The 25,485-nt window shown below is 36.1% G+C and overlaps 1 protein-coding gene across 5 annotated transcripts in view; it reads right to left on the minus strand.

Annotated features, from left to right (window-relative positions):
- Positions 1–25,485, minus strand: part of RC3H1 (ring finger and CCCH-type domains 1) — an 89,350-nt gene that overhangs the window by 12,869 nt on the left and 50,996 nt on the right. For 4 of the 5 annotated variants that reach the window (XR_007515312.1, XR_007515311.1, XM_049868621.1 and 1 more), the window contains exons 6-13: positions 23,718–23,918; positions 20,888–21,020; positions 16,063–16,181; positions 13,792–13,904; positions 10,180–10,461; positions 9,588–9,802; positions 6,401–6,771; positions 5,785–5,952 (exon numbers count right to left, since the gene is read on the minus strand). Coding sequence is in view for 3 of the 5 variants with exons in the window: in XM_049868621.1 (XP_049724578.1) it covers positions 5,785–5,952; positions 6,401–6,771; positions 9,588–9,802; positions 10,180–10,461; positions 13,792–13,904; positions 16,063–16,181; positions 20,888–21,020; positions 23,718–23,918 (1,602 nt within the window). In the remaining 2 variants the exon portion in view is untranslated. The remainder of the gene's footprint in view (positions 1–5,784; positions 5,953–6,400; positions 6,772–9,587; positions 9,803–10,179; positions 10,462–13,791; positions 13,905–16,062; positions 16,182–20,887; positions 21,021–23,717; positions 23,919–25,485) is intronic. The other variant, XM_049868620.1, reaches the window with a different exon arrangement.

Below are 25,485 nucleotides of genomic sequence, written 5' to 3' on the forward strand. Positions count from 1 at the left end.
TTGATGGCACCAAACAACAACAACAGAGCTAATATATCTTTATTAAAATCATAACATTCGCATTTGCATGTTTTACAGTTTCCAAAGTGCTTTCATGTACTTTATTTCATATGTTCCTCAAGTCCATGATAGACAACACAGGTGATCTGACCACGGCTACACATGGAGTCTCCATGAGTTGGAACTGACTCAATGTCAACTACAAGAACTATAATCTTAAATGTTCCTTTCACTTTACCATGAGATGTAACTACTGACATACTGATACCCCTAGGGGCTGTTGGTTTACCTGATTGATCCATGCCTCTCCTATAGTAAAAAGATCTTCTCTTTTCTTACTATTATTTGGCTTTCCGTACCAACAGAATATCAATATACCAACAATATCACTTATTTTCAACCACAACTTCTGCTTTTATTGTTTATACCCTTTCCTTTTCTTTGTCCCATAACTATTAAAAACAATTTCATCTCCTTTTTTACTTATCCTCTTCTACTTACAAACTTCATGCAGAACTAGCCTTTTAAAGACATGACCCACTGACAACAGTGCTCCTTTTTTTGCTGATAATAATGTGTTATGCAGCTGCTAAAAAAGAATGAGATAAATTTGCATATACTGACATAGAAAGACATCCAGGATAATTGGTTAAGTAAAACAAAAAACAAACGAAACCCCCTCAAGATGTATTATTAAATGATTCTATTAAAAATAAGTATATGTTAGTTCATGCGCAGAAAAAAAATTGAAAGAATAAAAATAAATTGACAGTGGCTGTAGGAATGGGATTTTGGAGCACTTTTTCTTTCTGTTATGTATTTCTATACATATGAATTTAGAACAATTATATTAGGTTGTTTATAATCAGAACCAAGGTTTAACATTATAGCTTTGTATGTCAGTAACTAAAATGATTCTAGATATAGCTCATAAATATCCAAGCGTTATTATCCTTGATTTTCAAGTGGAGAAACCTGAGCCTCAGGATTCAGGAAGACAAACTTATAAAAGGCCATATACTAAGTGACACAGCTGATTCTCAAAGTTAAGTTTGTTTGAATTCAAAGTCGGATCACTTTTTACAATGTGTATTGTTTCCCATATTTCTTATAAAACAATACGGCATAACAAGGTTTTAGAATATCTCTAATACGCAATTTTTGAAAAAATATCATGTAAGTTGTTTATAGGTTACAAGTACATTTACATTATTAGAAGATGTGATGACTTTACTATTTTGAGTGGTTATGGAAAATTCACCAAAGTGTTTAGGTGGGAAAGCTAGACACTGTGAATAAGTTCTATTTAGTAGATTTTGTTTACAGGCTTAACAGGCTACTGTTTACTATGTGTGATGCACTTCACTTTTCAATTTCTATTTGCCTCTTTTTAAAAATATACACACCCTATAAGCTAAAATGAGGTAGTATATACAATCAACAACAAAAATAAAACAAAATCAGGGCAAAAAGTTGCTATGTAAAAAAAACTTCTGATAAATCTCTAGCAAGACTGAACAAGAAAAAAATATCTAAATTACGAATAGCAGAAATGTAAAAAAGAACATCACTGTAGACTCTACAGACTTAAAAATGATAATACCCATTCATGGTAACTACTAAAACTGTAGAAATACAAAGATAAACCCAAAAATTATGGCTTACTGCCCTGGAGGACATTAACCAGTTTTTTTAAGCAACCTTATTTCATTATTCTTTTTTTTTTCCCCGCTTTTCACTAAATATATATGCCAGTGCCTCCTTTCTTCTTTGAACCAGTTTTATCATTCTGCCAATTCTCTCATTAATGAGTTAAATAAATCTTTGATATGTCTTACTTATAAAAATAAATTCTAAAACTATGAATACAGAAGAACGTCATTAATCTGATAAAAATTATCTATAAGAAGCCCTACAGCAAACATCACAATGGTGAATTAAAAGTTCCATCCATTCCAAGATTGAAAATGAGTCAAGAATACTGGCTATTACTACTTTTACTCAACATTATATTGGAGGATCTAGCTAGTGCAACAAGATAAAAAAAAAAAAAAAAGACATAAGGATTAAAAAGGAAAAAAATACTAGAATAAGGAAATTTGGCAAGATTTCTGAATAAAAGGGTCAATACACAAAAAACTACTGAATTTATATTAACAAGTAGAAAATGAAATTTCAAAGAAGATTCCATTTAAAATAGCTTTAAAAGCATCAGTTACCTAGAAGTAAGTTTAATGAAAGATGTGGAAGACACTGAAAACTATATAACATTACTGAAAGAAATTAAAGAAGATACAAATAAATGGAGAGGTATACCATGTTCATGGAGATTTGATAAAGAGGTCACTTCTCCTCAAACTGATCTAAATCAGCACTGATCAAGAGAAATATAATGTGAGCCATTTAATTAATTTTAAAATTTCTAGTAGTCACATTAAAAAGAGATCAGTGAAATTAATAATATATTTGACTTAACCCAATATATCTAAAATATTATTTTAACATGTAATTAATATAAAAATATTAATGAGATAGTTTACATTTTGTACTACGTCTTTGGATCCAGTGTATATTTACATTTACAGCACATCTCAATTTGCAATAGTCACATTAGACAGCACAAATCTAGAGTCAATGTAATCCTAATCTAAACTGCAGCAGGTATTTTTGTGGAAATCAACTTGCTGATTCTAATATCTTTGGAAATGGAAAGGGCTAAAAAGACCTGGAATTAGAAAATCAAAAAGGAAAAACACGCTTGGCAGAAAGAACTGAAGAAAAAATTCAAGCCTTGAATTGTAATACTGAAGGATTGTATGGCGAAAATACTAAACGATGCAGGACGGATCAAAAGAAGATAGAAGGAATACACAGAGTCACTGTACCAAAAAGAGCTGGTTGATGTTCATCCATTTCAAAAGGCAGCATTTGTTCAAGAACCGATGGTACTGACAGAAGAGATCCAAGCGGCACTGAAAGCACTGGCAAAAAACAAGCTCCAGGAATTGATGGAATACTAATCGAGATGTTTCAACAAATGAATGCAGTGCTGGAAATACTCAATTGACTATGGTATGCCAAGAAATTTGGAAGACAACTACCTGACAAACCAACTGGGAGAGATCCGTATTTGTGCCCATTCCAAAGAGAGGTGATCCAACAGAATGAGGAAATTACAGAACAGTACCAATATCACACACAAGTAAAATTTTGGTGGAAATCATTTAAAAATGGTTGCAGCAGCAAGGACATCGACATGGAACTGCCAGAAATGCAAGCTGGATTCAGAAGAGGGCACAGAACAAGGGACATCATTGCGGTTGTCAGATGGATCTTGGATGAAAGCAGAGAATACCAGAAAGATGTTTACCTGTGATTTGTTGACTATTCAAAGGCATTCAACTGTGTGGATCCTAACAAATTACGGATAACATTGCAAAGAATGGAATTCCAGAACACTTAATTGTGCCCATAAGAAACCTGTACTTAGACCAAGAGGCAGTCCGTTCAAAAAGAATAAGGGGATACCGTGTGGTTTAAAGTCAAGAAAGATGTCCATTGGGGTTGTATCGTTTCATCATTCTTATTCAATCTGTATGCTAAGCAAACAATCCAAGAAGCTGGACTATATGAAGAAGAATGGGCCATCAGGATTGGAGGAAGACTCATTAACAATCTGCAATATGCAGATGACACAAGTGAAGAGGACTTGAAGCACTTACTGACGAAGATCAAAGACCACAGGCTTCAGTATGAATTATAACTCAACATAAAGAAAACAAAAATCTTCACAGCTGGACCAATAAGCAACATTATGATAAACACAGAAAAGACTGAAGTTGTCAAAGAATTTTTTTTACTTGGATCCACCATCAACACCCATGGAATCAGCAGTCAAGAAATCAAAAGACACACTGCATTGGGCAAATCTGCTACAAAAGATCTCTTTAAAGTGTTAAAAAGCAAAAATGTCACTTTAAGGACTAAGGTGCACCTGACCAAAGCCATAGTGTTTTCAATCACCTTATATACATGTGAAAGCTGGACAATGAATAAGGAAGACTTACGAAGAATTGATGCCTTTGAATTATGGTGTTGGCGAAGAATACTGAATATACCATGGACTGCCAGAGGAACGAACAAATCTGCCTTGGAAGAAGTACAGCCAGAATGCTCCTTAGGAGCAAGGATGGCAAGACTTTATCTCACATACTTTGGACATTTAATCAGGAGGGACCAGCCCCTGGAGAAGGACATCATGCTTGGTACAGTAGAGGGTTAGCGAAAAAGAGGATGATTGACACAGTGGCTGCAACAATGGACACAAGCTAACAACAATTTTAAGGATGGCACAAGGACCAGGCAGTGTTTTATTCTGTTGTACACAGGATCACTGGAAACCCTGATGGCGTAGTGGTTAAGTGCTATGGCTGCTAACCAAAGGGTTGGCAGTTGGAGTCCACCAGGCGCTCCTTGGAAACTCTATGGGGCAGTTCTACTCTGTCCTATAGGGTCGCTATGAGTCAGAATTGACTTGATGGCACTTTTTTTTTTTTTATATAGGGTCACTACGAGTCTAACCTGACTTGATGGCACCTAGTGACAACAAGAACAGCCAGGGAATTCTTGAAGTTCAAGAACAGAATTGGAAAACTTACACCACCAGTATCAAGACTTATTATGAAACTACATTAAAAGAATGTGGTATTTGTGCAAGCATAGACAAACAGATGAAAAAAAAAAAAAAAAATAGTCCAGAAACATATGGTAACATGATTATGACAAAAGTGACTGCAAGGCACTGAGAAAAGGATGGCCTTTTCATTAAATTGTGCTGGATGAATGAAATATCCTTATGCGGGGGGAGGGGAGAGGGGCAGGCAAGGATCTTGACTCCTAACTCCCAGTGTACAGGCAGTCCTCGACTTATGACATAATCAGGTTACAACGAACTGCATTTAACAGCTGTCTTTTTTGGGGGGGATACATCTTATCGTGGTATGTGCTACGTACATTATTATAAAGTACAGTTTGTTCATGTTATCATTTTCAGATGTTCACTCGCAGATGTTCTATTTTATGACTTACTGTCCAAAACACTGCAGTAGAGATTTAGTCTTCTAAACTAAATCGGGGGCTTCAGTTGCTTGAAAACATGGACCTAAACGCCAGTCACCTTGCTAAACTCCATAGGCAGATGTGGGAAACAGTGAGATGTTACCATGAAATACATGAGGATAAAAAGAAAAGGACCATACAGACAACTCTAATTTTCTGACTAGAAATGCCATCCCCATTCGCAGGGATAATCCAGAACCTTCCACAAATGGAGTTAATTACTGCGACTGACAAAATGCCACTATTGCCCAACTCTTCTTCATTGCTGGAGTAAATTTTTATGATTTGGGTATTTTTTGATAATATAAGTATGTATTAAAATACAGCTGCAAGTTTATATGTAATGTTTTCAACCTGCAAAGGCAAAAAGATCAGATTTATAAAGATACTGATAATAAAAGGTAGTGATACTAGGAAGAAAAGAGGTATTTGACTTAGGTTAGAAACAACTTACAACAGAGCTGTAAGGACAGAACCCTGTTGTAAGTCGGGGGGACTACCTGTATACAAAAATCGATTCTAGATGGATTATAGACCTAAATGTGAAATAACAAAATAAGCTTTTTAGAAGAAAACATAGTAAAACAGCTTCATAACCTTGGGAATAGGCAACTATACACACAGAAAAAAACGATAAACGAAATGGGACTAAAATAAGGTACTTACTTCCTCTTGATGGAAGGTAGGAGGCAATGTTGGTGAAGGTGCAAAAGGAGGTGGAGAGATGACCTTTCTTTCCTCCAGTTGGGCCATTATTTCCTTTCTTCTGCGATGTAGCTCATCTAAACTAGGATGGGGCTGGGGAGGAGGTGGAAGACGGCTATAAGGAGGCTCCTGAAAATGGAAGGATTAGTTAAAATTAAAAAATAGTTTCAGAACACATTAATTCATTTAGCACATATTTTCAATAAGCAGATTAACATATAGGGATACCAAGAGTTAACAGAACAAAACAAACATAAAACCCCAAAAAACTTCCAAAGCACTAAATTTAGGTTTTTCTTGGCCAGAGATCATACATTTTCAATAGATCTAGAAATGTTAATAAAACCAATCAAAGTAAGAAACTAAGAAAGGTTAGTAGGGGAGAAGGAAGGTTTTGTTCCTTTAATAGTATTTCAAAAAAGTATAACCTAGACAAATGAAAAGATGAAAAACTGGAAAGAAATGTTCTTATAAAAAGGAACTGCTCAGAGAGTTATTACAATGGCAAAAATAATAATAATGAATCACTGTAAAAGTTAATTAAGTCTATGTAATAAGAAAAATAAACACAGCATACTCTGAGGTATGAAGGTCTGATCTGAGATGGATGAGGAGCCACTGGATAGTAACTCTCAATCTGCTGGTATCTTTCTCTGGATTCTGGAACATAGGATGGTACTGCTGCAGGTGGAATCTCAATGGGTATAGGGCTTTCTCGAAATATCTCCTCTCTCGTATAAGACTGAGCTGGGTATACCCGACGGCCATCGTAGTGAGGTGGGTACATGGGTGGGTACTGCTGTGGCTGTGTGCCATACTGGGAATTTACTACACGATCTTGGAGGTAAGGTGGATAATGATCCAAGTATGGAGGGCCAGGTTCAGGAGCAGATGGTGGAGGCCGGACAAAGCGGGACACACACTGTGGTGGTGGAGTATAGTACATACCTGTACAACACAAGAGGAATCAAAGGTGACAATGAACCAATCTATTTTTCTATGTAATTTTTTTCTTTTTAAAATAAACACTGAAGAGTAATCTGCTCATTTCCTTAGATTTCTCCTTTGCTTATATAGTCACGTTAGCTTTATGAAAAACAACAAACCAAAATTACCCTTAAAAGTCATTAAAAAAAAAAATCTGTTTATAACCTACAATAGTAGATTGGCTCTCTCAGTTGTTCCAACCTCTTTCTTGTGTGTCTTAATGCAATGTACTCAATGGAAAGCTAAAAACTGTATTTTCCAAACTTCCTTGAAGCTGAGGTTCCACAAATCACTGACTTACATGAGTTTTATTAAATGTGAAACTGAGTTATATGGAATGAGATGTGACACACAAAACATCCAGCAGATGCTGGTACATATCTAGTAGCTACTACATAGCTCCGTAGCCCTTGAGATTAACAGTTGGGGCAACAGCTTCCCAATTTCCAGGCTTTTGCCTCAGGTGATATAATCCTGGCACTAGCAGTTGGGACAAAATTTTCCTATTTCTGCTGCTTCTTTGTACCAGGTTCCTTTGACAGCCAGTTCTGCATTGTTGTTTGGGGACTTATTATTGGATGCCCAGCTTAAGCCTACTTCTCAAGTGTGTCCAATGATTTTGTAGGCACCTAACTCCCTGCAATTAAATTAAATCTCTTCTGCCTAACTAGAATGGATTCTGTTATTTGAAACTTAACCCTGACTAATACACAAGGTATTTAAGGTTACATATCGACTACCTCAACAAAAGTAGTTGGGTTTTTCCTGCAATGGATGGTCAAAAGGAAAATACAAATCAGCTTTAATCATATTTTTGCACGTAATGAGTAATATCGATTTAAAAGTATTCTTTTCAATGTAAAGAAAGAACATTTTTGATTTAAAATTGTAAGACAGCCTTGGGAAAAGAAAATGTAGAGCACCTCATCTATCTCAATTTAAAAAATATTAGCACTATTTATACTGCCCGACAGCGAGATCCAACACGTTAGTTTTAAAATCACTCCATGTTTACTCCACATATAAATTGTACAGGTGAAGCCTCAGTCATCTCCTTTCTCTCCTTCCCCATACCCAGTATTATCATTAAACCTGGTGTTATAGACTGAACTGTGTCCCCAGAAAATGTGTTGGAAATCCTAACCCCTATGCCTGTTGATGTAATCCCATGTGGGAACAGGGTTTTCTTCGTTATGCTAATGAGTCAATATGCATATATGGTAAGTTTTAAGCCAATCACTTTTGAGATATAAAAAGGGCAAACTGGCAAAGCAGCAAGGAACTACAGTTGGGGAAGACAGATGCGTGCCACACAAAAATGGCCAAGGAACCAAGACACAGAAGCTGAAAAGAGACAAGGACCTTCCCTTAGAGCTGACAGAGATAAAAAGCCTTTTCCTAGAGCCAATGCCCTGAATTCAGACTTCTAGCCTCCTCAACTGTGAGAAAATAAGTATCTGTTCATTAAAGCTACCCACTTGTGGTATTTCTGTTACAGCAACACTAAGAAACCAAGACACCTGGTTGATTTTTCAAATTTGTCTATTTATTAAATCACTTCTCGCTCCTACCACACCAATGCAGGCCTCAACACTCACTTAGGTTAAAAAAAACAAAACAAACAAACAAAAAAACTAACCCATTGCCATGCAGTTGAGGACAGAGTAGAACTACCCCACAGGGTTTCCAAGGCCGTAATCTTTATGGAAGCAGACCGCCACATCTTTCTCCTGAGGAGCAGGAGATGGGTTCAAACTGCCAACCTTTTGGTTAGCAGCCAAGTGCCACAAGGGCTTCTTCTTAGATAACAGCAGCCTCCTAACTTCTCCTTAACTACATACTCTCATCTTTCCAATCTATCCTTGTTGATTTAATTTTTCTATTTCTATGCCAAATACCTCTGTTTAGGACATTTCTTCCATTAAGTCTTTTTGATTCCTGAAGTTCTCAATGATTTCCCTTGAGTCTTTGAGGGCATTTCTACCACTACAACTTAACCACCACTTAACTTTTAACACATGTGCACGCTCTCTCTCTCTCTCACATACACACACGCAGTTTCCTTATCCTTTACAAATATTGATTCTACACTATGAACTCTCTAAAGGTATGTATGCTATTTTCATATACAAGGCCCAGGAGTGTTGAAGACAGAAAAATAATATTAAGTGATAACTAAAAGGAAGAAAAATGTACTGTATGTTTAATTTATACCATTTTTCTACAAGCATGAAAAAAATAACATTGTAATGTTATTTTTTTCATGCTTGTAGAAAAATTTGGTCAGGTGAACATATAGTTCCATACCGAGCAAATTTCCATTGTTTACTCTGGTGACTTGTTATTTCCAAAAGTGTATGACCACATTTAACATACAACTAAAGAACCCTGGTGGTGCAGTGGTTATTCGCTCAGCTGCTAACTACAAGGTTGGCGATTCAAACCCACAAGCTGCTCCACAGTAGAAAGATGTGGCAGTCTGCTTCTGTAAAGAATTCAGCCTAGAAAACCCTATGGGCAGTTCTACCGCCTCCTATATGGTCTCTACGAGTTTGAATTGTATGTGTAACATACAACTGCTGTTAGTAGGTACCGCAGTTTGCTTTTTATAGCTTTGCTACTTTATTTCCCGCTATTCAGATGATCATATCTCAGTTTTTCCAAATACATTTAAAAATATACCTACTCAAGGAGGCTACTGTGAGTATGAGCACTCTTACCTGGATAGTTCTCCTAAGCACTAAGAACACTGAGCAACATAAATGGAAGATCATTACCCTGCTGATAAGGTGCTGGTTCAAATGGTGGAGCAGCTCCCCGAGGATCCTGATAATAAACATCTGCCTGTTGTGTTGGATATAACTGAGAACCTCGTGGTACCATCTGAAGTGGTTTGGTGACAGGCATGGGAGGCAGGTCTGTTGGCCCCCTTGGAGGTACAGGATGTGGATTCACAGGTAAGGCAGAAATATTCTTAGGGACAGATTCCAGTCTAAGGGAATAAGATTGTTAAAGTCAAGTTTAAGGTCCCCAAAATACTTCTAATGTACACAATTGTTAAATGTAAATAAAAAAAGAATCGACTCGACGGCGCTGGGTTTTTTAAAAATAAAAATTGCCACAATTTGGGAAACTGGTTTATTCCAATGGTTACTGTCTACAAAATTTGCAAACTTTGATCTTATTTCACCTATGCTAATTAATTCTTAAAAGTCACTAGCACAGAAAATGAAAGGAAAAAACAGAACAAAACGAAGCCAAAAAAAAAATGAAGTTTTTTTTCCCCCTAAAAGACACTGATTATTCCTTCTTCCCTTTACTTTATGTTTATAAAGAAAAAACTTTAAATAAGATTTAGGAAAAACGTACAGGTCAGGAGGGGATCCAGGGGCACTACTGCTCAGATGATCTATCTTTCCTGGCTTCAGACTAGAATCGTAGCTGGGGTCTGTCCCTCGTGGAATTAGCTGTGTGACGGTGTTCCCTGCTGATACAATTCCATTTGGCAGAGCAGGGGGTTTTCTGCTAGGCAGATCCACTGCACCTTCATCTGGAAGGATAGCTGCTGAAGGCAGGCCAACCTCATTAAGATGACCCAAAGAGGCACTCAGGGGTCTTCTGGGAACTAAGCGTTTGTTCATTTTACGAAATCTATATAAAAAGCAAAGACAGAATACCAGAAACCAAAAATATAAAAACTAAACCAAGAACTAAAATGTATTTAAGAAACAGATGACAAAGGAAAAGAGTCTAAGAGCACATTATTTTCTAGAATTCTCTCTCGGAACACTGCTTCTAGCTATCAACTTAAGAACATGCCTGTGTGTGTATGTAATTTGTAAAATCTCCTGTAGTAAGACACATCAATTAAGTATAAAAGTTCCTCAAGATGAAATGTGTAATATTCATAACGAATTTTATTAATATTACGTATTTTTTAAAATTGAAATCTCCATCCCTAAAACTTATTGGAGAAGGTTGAAAAATTTTTAGAAGACTGTTTCTGAAATACTTTACTTTAGCTTTCCTTCAAATCTCTTGGAATACCAAAACAAAACAAAACAAAACAAAAAACTTGTTGCCATCGAGTATTCCGACTTACAGTGACCTTATACCACAGAATAGAACTGTCCCATAGGGTTTCCAAAGAGCGACTGGTAGATTTGAACTGCTGACCTTTTGGTTAGCTGCCAAGTTCTTAACCACTGTGCTACCAGGGCTCCTATATTAAAAATTAAGAATAAAACAAAAAACCCACAGTGTACATTGAGAAAAACTTACCATGTCATTAAAAAATTTAAACAAATAATTTTTATCAGAATTGATTCAGAGACGTTGATTCTATGGTGGCCTATACAAGATTAAAATTAGTTTAAAAGTAGCTTACTGTAAATAGTTTAGAATAATGGTCTAAATTTAAATAGAAGCTATAGTACAAAAGGCATGTAAATTCTAAATCTAACTACAGGAGAAAAATTAAGCCATCAGGCTCCAGCATCCTAATCCCTCAACACTGAAAGCAAGTCTATTTATACACGTTAGTGCTTTTTAAAAAGTTAATCTCAAAGATAAACTCCCATTAAGAGTAATGCTATTTTTTCCAAATGTTTCCCATATTTGACAAATTTTGGGGGAAGAAAAAAGAAAAACAACAACTACCCTTCAGAAGTAACCACTTGAAGAGTTTGGTACATAACCATAGATTTTTTCCTCTTTATAGAAAGAGTCATATATGGCTGCTTGATAATGTTTTTTTTTTTTTTCTCCACTAAATAATCTTGGCTATTTATTACCGATTGTTCCTAATTTCTTGCTACTAAAACAATGCTATAAGGAATAATCACGTACATGTACTTACAACCTTTCGTGAGTAACTAGAAGAACTGCTAAGTCAAAGGACATGCACATTAGAGGCTATATTCCCACTTATAATAAAGGAAAAAGTAATTTCCCCCAATTCTCTATCAAACACTAGGTAGTACTGGTCTTTATGATAGTTCAAAAATAATCAAGTTTAATTTTTAAGAAATCAAATTTATAACCATTTCCTTTATGGATGCTGGACTATCACTTTGAAATAATCCTTTCCTTTTTTACTGTGCAGTGCTGTTTAAAAAAAATCCCTTAGTATTCTTATAATTTTCTTCCTAAATATTTAAACCTCTGATACACCTGGAATTCATCGTGGTACACAACAACACAGTGAAGTCAGGGCTCAACTCTAACTATTCTGGTAATGGACAGCCAGTTGTTTTACACCATCTTTTCTGCCATTGATGTGAAATGCCATGTTTATCACAATATGCCAACTTCCTACATGTATCTGAAATTTTTTCTAAATACTCTATTGTATTTCACTTATCTATTTTTATGTGACACAGTCTTTATACTTACTTTAGCTCAAAATATAGGCCAATAGCTATTGGTCTAGTCCCTGGTGAAGACTTTTCCTCTTTCAGAATTTTCTTGGCTATTCTCACATATTTGTTCTTCCAAATGAATGATTTTGTTAGGTCCTAACAATCATTGTGTTGAGATTTTAATTAGGATTTCACCAAATATACTGTTTAATTTAGCAGACAATGAAACCTTTATAATACCAAGCCTTTTTATGCCAAGAACATAGTATGCTTCTTCATTTATTTAGGTCTTCTTTTATGTTCCTAAGATAGTTTAATAATTCAATCCATATAGGTCCCTGACAGTTCTTATAAGTTTATTATACTCTGAATGGGATCTTTAATTTCACATCATTTAACTGTTTTTTTCTCCCCTTTTTTTTTATTTTGGCTATATGAGAGTAATTCATTTTTATAATTTTTTAATTTGCCACCTCATTAAATTCTTGGTTTCTCTTGTTTCTAGTACTTCTTTTGGGTTTTCCCACATAATAACTTTATGCTTATTTTATTTTCTTCTTTAAGTACATTAGCTGCTACTTCCAGAATGTTAAATAATAGTCTTACCAGTAGAAAATTTTGCCTTATTCTTGACTTAATAGGCTGAATCTAGTATTTTATTAAGCATCAGGCTGCCTTTTGATATGATACAAATTATTATGTTGTTGAGAAAGTACCTACGATATTTCTGTTATATAAATAGTTTTGATCTTAACTGGTTATTTGATTTTATTCAAATGCCTTTTGGCATCTTTGGATATGATCACATAGTATTTCTCCTATAGTAATTTTTTTGAACTACCTTTGTACTTAATATTAGTATGTGAGATAGATTTGCAGTTTTCTTTTATTTGCCCTGTCAAATTTGGTGTATTACACTGGCTTTATAAAAAAGGAGAATTAATAGATTTTCTTCTGTGTGCTTGAAAACGTAACATCATTGGAATTACCTGGTTCTTAATGTCTGAAAAAAATCTGTGAAATTGAGTCTGGCATTAAATTTCCTGAATAGAGCAAAGGGCAAATTTTTCCAGTGGAAATGCAATGAGCTATTAAAATCAGTCAGTTAAAATTGATGACTGCTCTTTGAATTTTATTATTTCTTGGAGCAAAAAAGATTAACTTTTAGACTTAGCTAACCATCAAATAAGGTGCCCTGGTGGCACAATGATTAAGTGCTCGAAAGCTTGGTGATTTTAACCCCCCAGCTGCTCCACGGGAAAAAGGCCTGGCGACCCGCTCCCAGAAAGATTACAGCCAAGGAAACCCTAACCGTATGGAGCAGTTCTACTCTGTCCTATAAGGTCACTATGAGTCGGAATTGACTCCATAGCACATAACGAAAACAACCGTAAAATAGTTTCCTGTCTTTGGGCACGATGTAAAGAAAGCTGAAGAAACTACTTCGGTTTTCTTCTTTTTAAGTTACATACTACATTCTAAAAATTCCCTATTCATTGAAGAGAACACAACTACTCTTTCTGTATTTCTCACTGTCAGCAAATTAATCAACTTAATAATTCTATCTTATAACGAGTTACTGGAAGGCTGAAGCTAGTGACTTTCACAGACAGACACTTACTTTTCAAGTTCCTCCTGAGAGTGTGCAAATGTACAGCTGGCCCCGCGAGGGCATCCACCTCTCTGCTTCATATCTCGACACATGTATGTTTTATATTTGCTATGCTGTGGAGGCTAAGACCGATATCAAAACATTAGACACTTAAAAAAAAAAGATCTAAATTTTGTGTTGCTGTTTAAGGATCTTGATAGTCTACATGAGTTATTCAGACTAATTCAGGTTTATCTAGACTACCCAGAGCAAAAGTGTTGGAAAGTCATTCTGTTTAAAGTCTCAGAGTCCAAAAAATGGTGGCCAACAATCATCTTTCTACGTTTTATAATGGACAAACCATTGGCATTTAAAACTTGAAAATGTTTAAAACTGTCATCTAATATTTGTTTTGTACAATGTTCAATACAGCTATATGTATAGTTATACATCTTTATAACAAAATCTAAAATAGGCCCTATAATTGCAGAATTTTCTATAACCAATTCTTCTTGACATGCAGAAGAATATACAAAGGACTTAAAATATCTCCAAAGGTACAAATGAAATGTATTATCTACATTTCAAGGAATTGGCAGGAGGAAGGATTTGGGAGTTAATGAGGCATCAAACACAACACTAGGCTAAAAAAAATTTCAGTGTATTTTATTATAGACTGCCAGATCTTAAAGGTGAGTCTTGTTATTTGTTACATTATTCAGATATCTAATGGAACAGGGAATGAAAAATACGGTTTTCCTTTCTTCCATTTCTTTCTTTTCTTTTTTTGATGGTATAAAAGTAAATTTATTAACATGGAAAGAAGCTCACACCATAAAGTTGAATTAAAAAAAAATCAGGTTACCGACCAACATGAGTGATATCGCTCATTTATATAAAACATATCTGGCATAGACAAAAACAGAGGTAACTTGCAAGAAGATGACCAACATGTTACCAGTGATTGTCTCCAGGTGGCAGAATTTGAAGTGACTCATGTTTTGCAGAATTGCTTGAATTTTTATGACATATCTTCAAGTAAAACAAAATTATTTTATTTTGAACTATTTCTCCCAACAATCCCTCTACCATTCTGCCATTCTCCATTCTTACTCTTTTCTTTCATCCACTCGGAAGAAGAGGATCCAAGTTTTTCCATTTACATCCCACTGGAGAATACAGAGACCTTTGGAGCCTCATACTTCTGGGGGAGTGGGGAAGAGGGGATGGTAACTTGATCTTCTCTGCCTCATAGGGGAACATGCTATGGCATTTTTTTTTTTTTTTTTAATTTTTAATTGTACTTTAAGTGAAAGTTTACAAATCAAGTCAGTCTCTCATACAAAACCTTACATACACCTTGCTATATACTCCTAGTTGCTCTCCCCCTAATAAGACAGCACACTCCTTCTCTCCACCCTGTGTTTCTATGTCCATTCAGCCAAGCCTCTGTCCCCCTTGGCCTTCACACTTCCCCTCCAGACAGGAGCTGCACACATAGTCTCATGTGTCTGCTTGATCTGAGAAGCCCACTCCTCACCAGTATCATTTACTGCTTATAGTCCAGTCCAATCCCTATCTGATCTTCTATTTCTTAATCATAAAAAAAAAACAGTGACTTGTGTTTGAACGATTAGAAAAATGACGTCCAGATTATTCTAAAGAACTTTTTTTTTTAAATATTTCTTGCTTCTCAAGGAAAAAATATTGAACAATCCATTGTTGTTAGTATTTACCTGAGTCAGGTAAATCAGTACCATAGTTTTAAGTTCAAAGCTTACTACTGTTAAAGTAAGATAACTAATGAATCTAACATAAGCCCTGAGAGCAAAACAGAATTATTGGGGGGAAAAATTGAAAACTTCAGCCATAATGTAAGTTGTTATATTTTACTGCCATATATTTCATTTAAAAAACTGAGGAAAATTTGGCATCAACGGACTTTATTGGAGAGATACAGCATTAAATGTACTTAAAAGGTATCTATCATCAAACTGAAATGTAATACTGAGAAAAACCTCATTTAAATGGAATAAACTGTTAGCACAGAATCTCTCTTTGCTTTATCGAATGCTGTTATATCCAACATGAAAGTGACCCCAGCACAACATTAGACTGACAAGGACTACTTAATTTCAATGTTGTCAGATAAAATCACCAGGCTAATCTAGTATACTGACTTCTAACCATACTAAACTAATTTAGCTTCTGTAAGTAGTCTTCATGTCATCTTTTTGGCTTCATTTCTATCTGTAGGTATTCCCACAGCGGCTTACCTCTGGTTTCAAACCTCTCTCTTACCTGCTGTTGATCGGCTCCCTTTTTGCTGTGGTTCTGGATATAATCCACCAGTCCATGTACCACCGTACGCACAGCAACCAGCCCATTTTCTAGCTGTTCCCAAGTAGGAGGAGGAGCATCTACATAGCGCATGAAAAATGAAATTGAAAAATTATTCTTATTCAAGGTTTTGCCCAATATTAAATTAATTAAGGAATACACAGGAGTTAATGTCAGCACTTCAGTGAAAATCAAGTTAAGATATATACACACAGTTTTTCAAATAATAGCTTGTTCATCTGAACACCATTTTAAACAAATGGGTATATCCTTTTAAAGCTGGAATTCCAAAAAAAAAAAAGTAAATATAGGGAAAGGGAGGGCAGCATAAGGAATTAAATAGGCCAACCAATTTATCATTAGACCCTTAGTGTTGAAGAGACAATAATGAGTGACAAGGACTAGACTGTCACACAGTAGTTTTGTGTTTAGTTTTGAGAAGCTGCCAAACCGTCTTCCAGAGCTGCTGCATCATTCTACGTTTCCACCAGCAGTGTAAGTGATCTAGTTTCGCCACAGCTTCGCAGTACTTGGTATAGTCACTAACTTTTATTTTAGCCAGTCTGAGAGGTATGTAGTGGTATATCTCTCATCTAAGGGCACAGTTACTACTCAGCTATAGCTGATTGTTGTTAGGTAAAGATGCAAAGTGAGCATGGCAGATACACCATTTTTTCCCTAGGGAAAGATTAAATTCAAGATTTTTATGTAAAATTTCCCAGTTTTTAAGTGCTGACACTAACAACTTTAGAACACTGTGTGACCCAAACTGTGACTGCCAATAGGCAATGTTTATTTTGAAGTTTTACATAAAGCAAATATTAGTAAACAGAATGTTCAAGAAGCATTAAAAAAAAAAACCCCAAACCCGTAGCCATCAAATTGACTCCGATTCATATCGACCCTATAGGACAGAAAAGAATTGTCCCATAGGTTTTCCAGGGAATGGCTCATGGATACGAACTGCTGACCTTTTGGTTAGCAACCAAATGCTTAAGCACTGTGCCACCAGGGCTATAAAATCACTGCTACACATCCTCTTCATCAGTATTTGCCCAGTGTCAGTACTGATGTTTTTTAAAGGAAAATTAATCAAATGCCTTAAAATAAAATGTTCTCAAAAAGAAATATAAAATGAAGTGACAACACAGAAAGAAAGATGACTTCCTTCTGGGAACACCCCAAAAGTTGAAGTGTAGACATCACTTACACACTTCTAGGTGATGGCATCTGACCTGAGCTTTTTAAGTATACATCGACTTTCAACAGGAAAAGAAGGTACAGATGGAGAGGTGAAGGGAACATTTATTCAAAAAGTAATCTCAGAAAATCTATTAAGTCCTAGGTATTTCTGTAGTTGCTAGGAAAGCAGAAGCAAACAAAACAAAAAAATCTGTTATATTCTAGGAAAGGGGCCGGACAATAAAGCAAAATAAATAATCTAAATATAGAATATTTAGATAATAATGAGTTGAAAAAGTAAGAGCAAGGAAAGGGAGTTGAATAGGTATATGTAAAATTTCAGACAGGTAGCCAGCGAAGGCCTCCTTGAAAAGGTTTTAATTAAAAACCTGAAGGAAGTGAAGGAATATGCCTTGTGGATAAACCGGGGGTAAACACTGTAGATAAACATTCTAGGTAGAGGGAAGAATAAATGCAAATGCCCTGATATAGGAGTGTGCCTGCCATGCTCCATGGAGGTAAAACTGCAGAGGAGAGAATTAGATGGAAAAAAAAGAGTAGGAGATGAAATCAGAGAGGTAATGGAAAGACCAGATCATGAGAGACCTTGTACATCATGGAAAGGATTTTGGCTTTTACTGTGAGTGATAGAAAACAATCGGAGAATTTTTAAGCAGAGGGGTGACAGGATAAGTCTTGCGCTTATGCTAGAACCAGACATAGGAGGCTATACCATAACATGATGATGGCTTAGATGAGGATACTAGCAGTGCAGGTGGTAAGGAATAGACTGATTTTAGATGGATTTTAAAGGCAGGGCCAATAAAATTTTCTGATGGATCAGCTGTACATTATGTGAGAATGGGTTGACATCTCCAAGGTTTTTGTGCTGAGCAACTGGAAGGATGGTGTTGCCAGCAGCAGGACTGCAGGGATTGGAGCTCATTTGGGGGCAGGTTAAGTTTGAAATGTTTATTAAGTATTCAAGTAGAGCTACTGGATGCTGATAGGCAGTTATATACATAAATATTGAGGAACAAGCTCTGGGCTGAAGATACATTATGTTTCACAGACTGTAAAATGCCAACAATTGTAACACACATCATTATTTTATGTGCTATTTAAAGAGAAAGAAGACTGCTAATTAAATTATGACATATCATCAATTGTATAAATGCATACCAATTTCAGAAATGCTAAAATATGGGCCTTAGAACTAATGAAATATAGTAAATTTGTGAGTCATACAGGTGATATCTAAAGCCATGAAACCAGACGAGATTATCTTGGGACTAGGTATAAATAGGAAAGAGAAGTACAAGGACTAAACCCTGGTGTACTCCAAATGACAAAGCTTATGGAAATGAGAAGAAATCAGCAAAGGAGGCTGAGAATGAGGGTCCAATAAAGTAAAAAGAAAATTTGGACAGTGTGGTAGCCTGGAAGCTAAGGGAAAAACATGTTTCAAGATGAGAGTAAGTGACAACATTAAATGCTGCTGACAGGCCAAATACAACGAGAAGCAAGACCTGACCTCTGGCATTACGTGGAAATCACCTGTGACTGACAAACTCAGTTTTGGTACAGTGGTGGAGATAAATGCCTCACTGGAGTGACTCCAGGGTCAATAGAGTGCTATAAGAAGGAGAGAAATGGAGTAGTAGCTGGATAGGGAATGGAGTCGAAAGTGGGTTAAGATGAAATAAATAACATATACAGTGAAACCTGCGAAAGCCAGAACTCGACAGGACTGCCTTTTTCCCTGGGTCTGATAAGTTTTCTGCCTTTGACAGGGTACAGTCTTGCCACTTTTTTATCATTCACTTTAGTGGAAAATATTTGAGTTTTCCTTCCCTGACAAGTTTCCGCCTTACATAGGTTCCGGCTTTCAGAGGCTTTCCTGTATTTGTATCTTGATAGAAGTATTCTAGTAGAACAGGAAAGCTGATGATACAAGAGAGTATACTGAAGGGATATACTTCATGAAATGACATCTAGTGGATGAGGAGAGAGGTGGCCATAGCTAGGAGTACAGAACTGTTACAAGAGGAGAGCAGAGAATATTGGCACGGATGCAGGGAGATACATTGATGTGGTGTTAAGAGCTAGTGGAAGTTCTCTTTTGACTGCTCAGAATGATCAAAGCACAAAAAGGAAAAAAACAAAACAAATCCCTGTATGTTCTAGGAATAGATTTGATCTGGTTTGATTAAGCAATTTAGGGAGATAAATCTACAAAGGAAAAAAAACAAAGGTAGGTTGATAAAATTAGAGTGCTCTGACTGCCACAGTCAAGAGTTCTGGACCTTATTCTATAAGAAATGAAGTGTCACTGTAAGTTTATGAGTAGAGAAGTAAGATCAGAGGTGTGACTTATTTTGCAGCAATAAGTAGACTGGACTGGAAAAGAGTAGAGAAAGCTGAAAGACACGCAGTCACAAAGAAAAGGAATGAGGCCCTCACTAAAGCAGTGCCAGTAGGCATGGAAGAGAGGGACACTGTGAAAGAAAAACAGACATATCCTGTTGTCTGAAATGGTATGTAGATTAAGTGAAGGGAAATGGTATGAGGCAAGATAAAAGACTCAGATTGAAGGCTTACACACCTCAGAGAATGAGGTCATTAACAGAGAGAGAACACAGGAAGAGCACATATCAAGTAAAGACGAGTCCACTTTAAAACACACAGAGGAGATGATGAAGAATCTCAGTACACATTTGGCAAAGCAGGTCTGGAAAGATGAAGAGATAATACCTGATGCCAGGAATGAATGATCATCATCAACAGAGAATGCAGAGAAAACAAAGTTCCAGGAATATAACCTGCCTACTCCTGAGTGAGCAAGAGAAGAAAGAAGCCAAAATGAGACAGAAGCAACATTCGGAAAGGACAGAAGAGAACCAAGAGACCACAGACAAGGTGTTGGGAGAGTTTCTATATCAAGTAAGTGGTCAACAACATTATCAAATGCTGAAAACAATTCAAGTAAATTTAAGGACTTTGGAATTGGTAACTGGGAAATTACTAGTGAATGCTAAGAGTTTTAGTTGAGGAATAAAAGCAGGACAGTGATAGAAGCCAAAATATCTAAGGTGTATTAGGTGAAAAGTGAAGGTTGGGTGTAACTTCAGCTCAAGGGGAAGGAATAGGAAAGGGCTCATAAAGTAAAGATATGCACGACAGGATACCTGGTGGAACAAGATACCTGGTGGAGGAGAGAAAAACAGGATCAAGAAACGCAATTAAGGACAAACGATGAAGAAAAATGAGAAAGAGCTTGGAGCTTCGGCAAAGAGGTGAGAATGGTAAAATATAGCCCAATTTTGTGATGGAGAAAGAGGAAACATAAAGGAGCCCAAGAAGAATCTATTTTCCTGGTGAAATGAGTAGCACAATAAGAATTAAGTATTAATATTAGTTGAAGTAAATTAACCTGTGATAAATAGGGACAAAGAGTAGGGCCAGAGACTTCAGTACTACAGAAAAGACCTGGACCAACTACACTGGGAAATTTCAGAGAAATGTAACAAAAGATAACTAAAAGAATCACTGACCAGCACTGAGGGCAGACACAGAACAGTCCATTAATTTCTCTTGAGTTTACCTGGACTAGGGTCAATGTTTGCTAACAGCTCCAAATGGGGTCTTAGTCGGTTTAAGTTCGCTGGGTCTCCAGTCCGCTGGAGAGCAATTGTTAGTTCCTGAACACTTTGTGCAAAAGATGCTGGGGTCTGCAACTTAAAAAAAGATAAATATTAACTTTCCTAAAGGCCAGGTAATCTTTTTGAAATAAAGATGACTTATAATACCACAATCATTTTTATAATTTATTAAATTTAATTTTTATCGTCCCATATACCTAAGCTTTGGCCAAACTGGATTACCTACTACTGAACAAACCTTGCACTTCTCATCCATGGCTTGGCATGCTGTACATTCTCTTCCCTCTGCTGCCCGCCCTTTCCATCACATAGAAGTTGAATGCCTAGTCAGTTCTCAAATGTCACATGGGATATTTTTCACAATTCCTCAATTTAGAAGTACTCTTTCTATCCTATACTTTTACAGCACTGTGTTAGTTTGCCTCATGAGGTCCTTGCAAATAATTTAAATTTGGGAATATGGAGATAATGTTATACAATAGCAAGAAAAATGAAACTGAAGTCAGTCCAAACGAGTCTGAGTTCAAGCTCTGTTACAGACCAAAGATCATGATATTGGATACAATCCTAACAGGTTCAACAGAAAGTCCATCTGTTAAATGGACTCTAGCTCTAAAAAAATCTTATATTGGTTTGGGATTCTGAGAAGCTATCGGGTTATATAGTTTCCCAAGGCTTAATGACATTTGCTCTGGCATTAACTCCCCCTAAGCCAGCGATAAGTATGACCTTTCATAGGAAAAAAAAAAAAATTTTTTTTGATTATGTGACAGTAACCAAAGGTTCCTACTTGGAAACGCTTAGCTCTGTATGCAGTTTATTAATATAGACGTGAATTTCTACCACTCAGAAAGGGCATTCTATAAAAGGTAATTAAAGGTAAGTCACATACACTACAAAGTTGGTTTCAGCTTGTTGAACGAAGGTCTTCTGATGCTAAATTTAAGGCATTTGCTCATGATGTGTGAAAATTATTACAGGATATTATACCTAGTTGCATAGTCCAGTTCAGATAAGAAAGACAACCTGCTTGAACAATCTTTATAAAATAAGCCAAGTTTCTCTTCAGAGGAGGTAGAAAATTACTCCTTTATGAGATCATTACTAAGTGTCAATGAGTTATAATCAGTAAGTTACTTAAGTTTGGATACAAGCTCCTGTTCAAGCTAGGAGTTTCAGGTAAAGTTTGGTTAAAGGTATCCAGGGGAGACTTACAGGACAGACCAAACAACATATATTATACCGAAAACTGTGTGTCAGGCAGTTACAGAACGTATTTCCCAATTCTCTTTTGACACCAATCTGCTATTCTTTCAAAGAACATTATCTTTGGGGATAGCAAAAAAAGTGTCACAATAGCCTGGTAAGAGATTTACTGGTTAAGAACACGGATTCTAGAACCAAAGTACTCGAGTTCAAATCCAGACCCCATCATTTATTAGCTGTATGACCATGGAAAATATACTTGACTTCCCTGTGCCTCTGTATGAAAGGGTAATACGGGGTTGCTGAGAGGACTGCTGTTGTTAGCGACCACTGAGTTGGCTTTGGCTCCAACTCACTGAAAATTTATGTATAACAAAATAACGTTGCCTGATCCTGTGCCGTCTTCAGGATCGCCGGTATGTTTTAGTATATTACTGTGGCTATTGTGTCAATCCATTTCAATGAAGGTTTCCTTCATTTTTGCTGACATTCTACTTTCCCAAGCATGATGTCCTTGTTTAGTGACTGGTTTTTCCTGATGAGTTGCCCAATGTAAACAAGCCAAAGTCTCACCATCGTTGCTTCTATTAAAACCACCTGGCATATAGCAAACTCTCCATAAGCATTATTATATTTAGGCTAATCTCTACATCTTGAGCCTACTTCCCTAAATGTAGGGTAGTCTCTAGAGGTGGTAATCATCTCTGTGATTCTAAGTATTTAAGATAAAATAGTAAAAATTAACTATTATTACCAAAAAAAAAAAAAAAAATTGCCGTCGAGTCAATTCTGACTCTCAGCAACCTTACAGGACAGAGTAGAATTGCCAACCTTTTGGTTAGTCTCTGAGTTCTTAACCACTGTGTCACCAGGGCTCCCTACTATTATAAAGCATACTATATATCACATTTCATAGAAATTTCATACATTTCATGTTGAATTACGGCAAACAGTTACAGCATTACTCCAGTTTCAGGAGAACTAAATATAGCTCTTGAAGTCACGTGTAAGTAACAGAACTTGACCTCAAATTCATGTCTACTCGAATAGACTTGTCATCATAACAGGCAACAGATAAAGTAGAAGCACACTGAAAATTTGATCAAATTTAGAATGATAAGTTTTATTACTATGTGAAATTTACTCTGGCTGAGAATCATAAAAAACTTCAATGTATAGATCCTCTAGACCATTAAATGGCCACTACAGAGAGATATAAGAAGTCTGTTAGTTAACACAATGATTGTGTTAGTTAACGCAGTGACCAAAACTCAGAGAAAAATACAGGAAGGGAAAGAGGTAATAATAAAATAAGGAAACTCTCAAAGGAGTGTGGGAGGGCTTTGGATAAAATAATACGGCAATAATCAAATCTTTATATGAACAAACTGGTATTATGATGTGACCAGTGTTAACGTGTCACTTGGCTACAGAAAATATAACTTACAAAAGCCTGATAAACAGTATTCACTTTAATACGTATTTGTTAAATAAGTGAATTACCAAATTATCAATTATCGAAACTCCAGGATTAGTCCAAGGAGTAAAGAACAAAAAAGGCTCTACCTTGTCAATAATGGACTGCATATGGGATTTGTGCGACTGGTCTCCATAAAGCAAAGAGGACCACTGGTCTGGTGCAATTCGTAAACCTGCCTCCATAGCAATCTGCACTATCTGGGAGTCATGTTCTCGCCGCAGGGCCTCATAGGTTCTAAATTCTTCTTTCAGCTGCATTAAAGAAGAGTCTTCATCACGTTTGGTGACCTAATGAGATACAAATAACCACACAATGAGCCAGGTAAAAAAATGAGTTTATACTTCATATAAGAACAGACGGAGATAACAGATTAATTTTTAATGTAACAAAAATTATTTTAACCATAACAAGATTAAAATGGAACCTAGTGTTTTGCCTGAAAAACATTTCGTTCTTTTTAGGTGTCCAAATCTTCTGAATATGATTTACAGAAAGAATGAATGAGTGAGAAGATGCTAAAATGAAACTCAAAGACTGAAAAGACCTTAAAAGAGCATGTGTACATATACTTGTATATACACACAAACATATACGCATTTAAAAGTATGTGTGTAAGGTCACTATGAATAAGAATTGACTTGACAGCAACAAGTTTGATTTTGGTATATAAATTTTTTAAAAGAAAACATGCAATTATTCTGGAAAGCAGTATATGTTTCTTCATGGTAACTGTGGATTATCCCTTTCTGGCTTGCTTGGCAATGAGCTAGCTGGTACTGATCACTGAAAGAGCTACAGATGCAAGTATGATTTCAGAGATAACTAATTTGTACTTGGCTTAATGCTCCACAGAGTTATGTGGTTAGGCCACCACCAGAAAGTGCGAAATCAGGAATTCTGGATCATAATAATAATAATGAAAAGTTGGAACTGACTTGATGGCAATGTTTTTTTTTTTTAATGATAACAATAACATAATAACAAAAATAGCTAACACTTCTTGAGCACCTGGAGCCTTGGTGACGCAGTGGTTAAGAGCTCACGCTGCTAATCAAAAGGTCAGCAGTTCAAATACACCAGCTCTTCCTTGGAAGCCCTATGGTGCAGTTCTACTCTGTCTTATAGCATGGCTACGAGTTGGAATCAACTCAATGGCAACTGGTTTGGTTTTTATTGAGCACTTACCCGCTCCACTGCTTTCGAGTTGATTCTGACTCATAGGACAGAGTAGAACTGTTCCATAGAGTTTCCAAGGAGCGCCTAGTGGATTCAAACTGCCGACTTCTTAGTTAGCAGCTGTAGCACTTAACCACCATGCCACCAGAGCACTCAGTATATACCAATCAGTGTGTTGTTACCTATATTAACTCATTTAATTCTCTCAAATTGTTGAGGCAGGCACTATTACTATCCCCATAATAATTCATATTTTGAGTCAAGCTGGATTTAGGCCACGGGTTTAACAAATCAAAGTAAAACTATCGATACTCCTAGTCTAGGGTCACCTATACCTTAACATACTTTAGACCGTATCTTGCCTTGTTAATAACCTTTTATTCCTATAAGAACCCAAATTCCTCTAGTATAATACTCCTAGTTTTTTCTCCCACCAAAGAAACTAGACTATCGTAACCAAGACTTCGAAGTCACAATGACTTCAAATTTAAAAATGTATTATTCTTTCTTATTACAAGAACGTCTAACTTAAATTTTGTTATGTAGGTCTATAAAAAGAACAAATAGGTAACAATTAAGAACTACAGTCATATAAACTAAAAATATTTTGCCACTATTCAAAGGCAAGTGAGAAGACCAAGTGCTATGTATATGTTTGAAAACACCTCCTTGATACAG

This window comes from Elephas maximus, chromosome 24, assembly GCF_024166365.1.
Source record: "Elephas maximus indicus isolate mEleMax1 chromosome 24, mEleMax1 primary haplotype, whole genome shotgun sequence".
Classification (NCBI taxonomy): Eukaryota; Metazoa; Chordata; class Mammalia; order Proboscidea; family Elephantidae; genus Elephas; species Elephas maximus.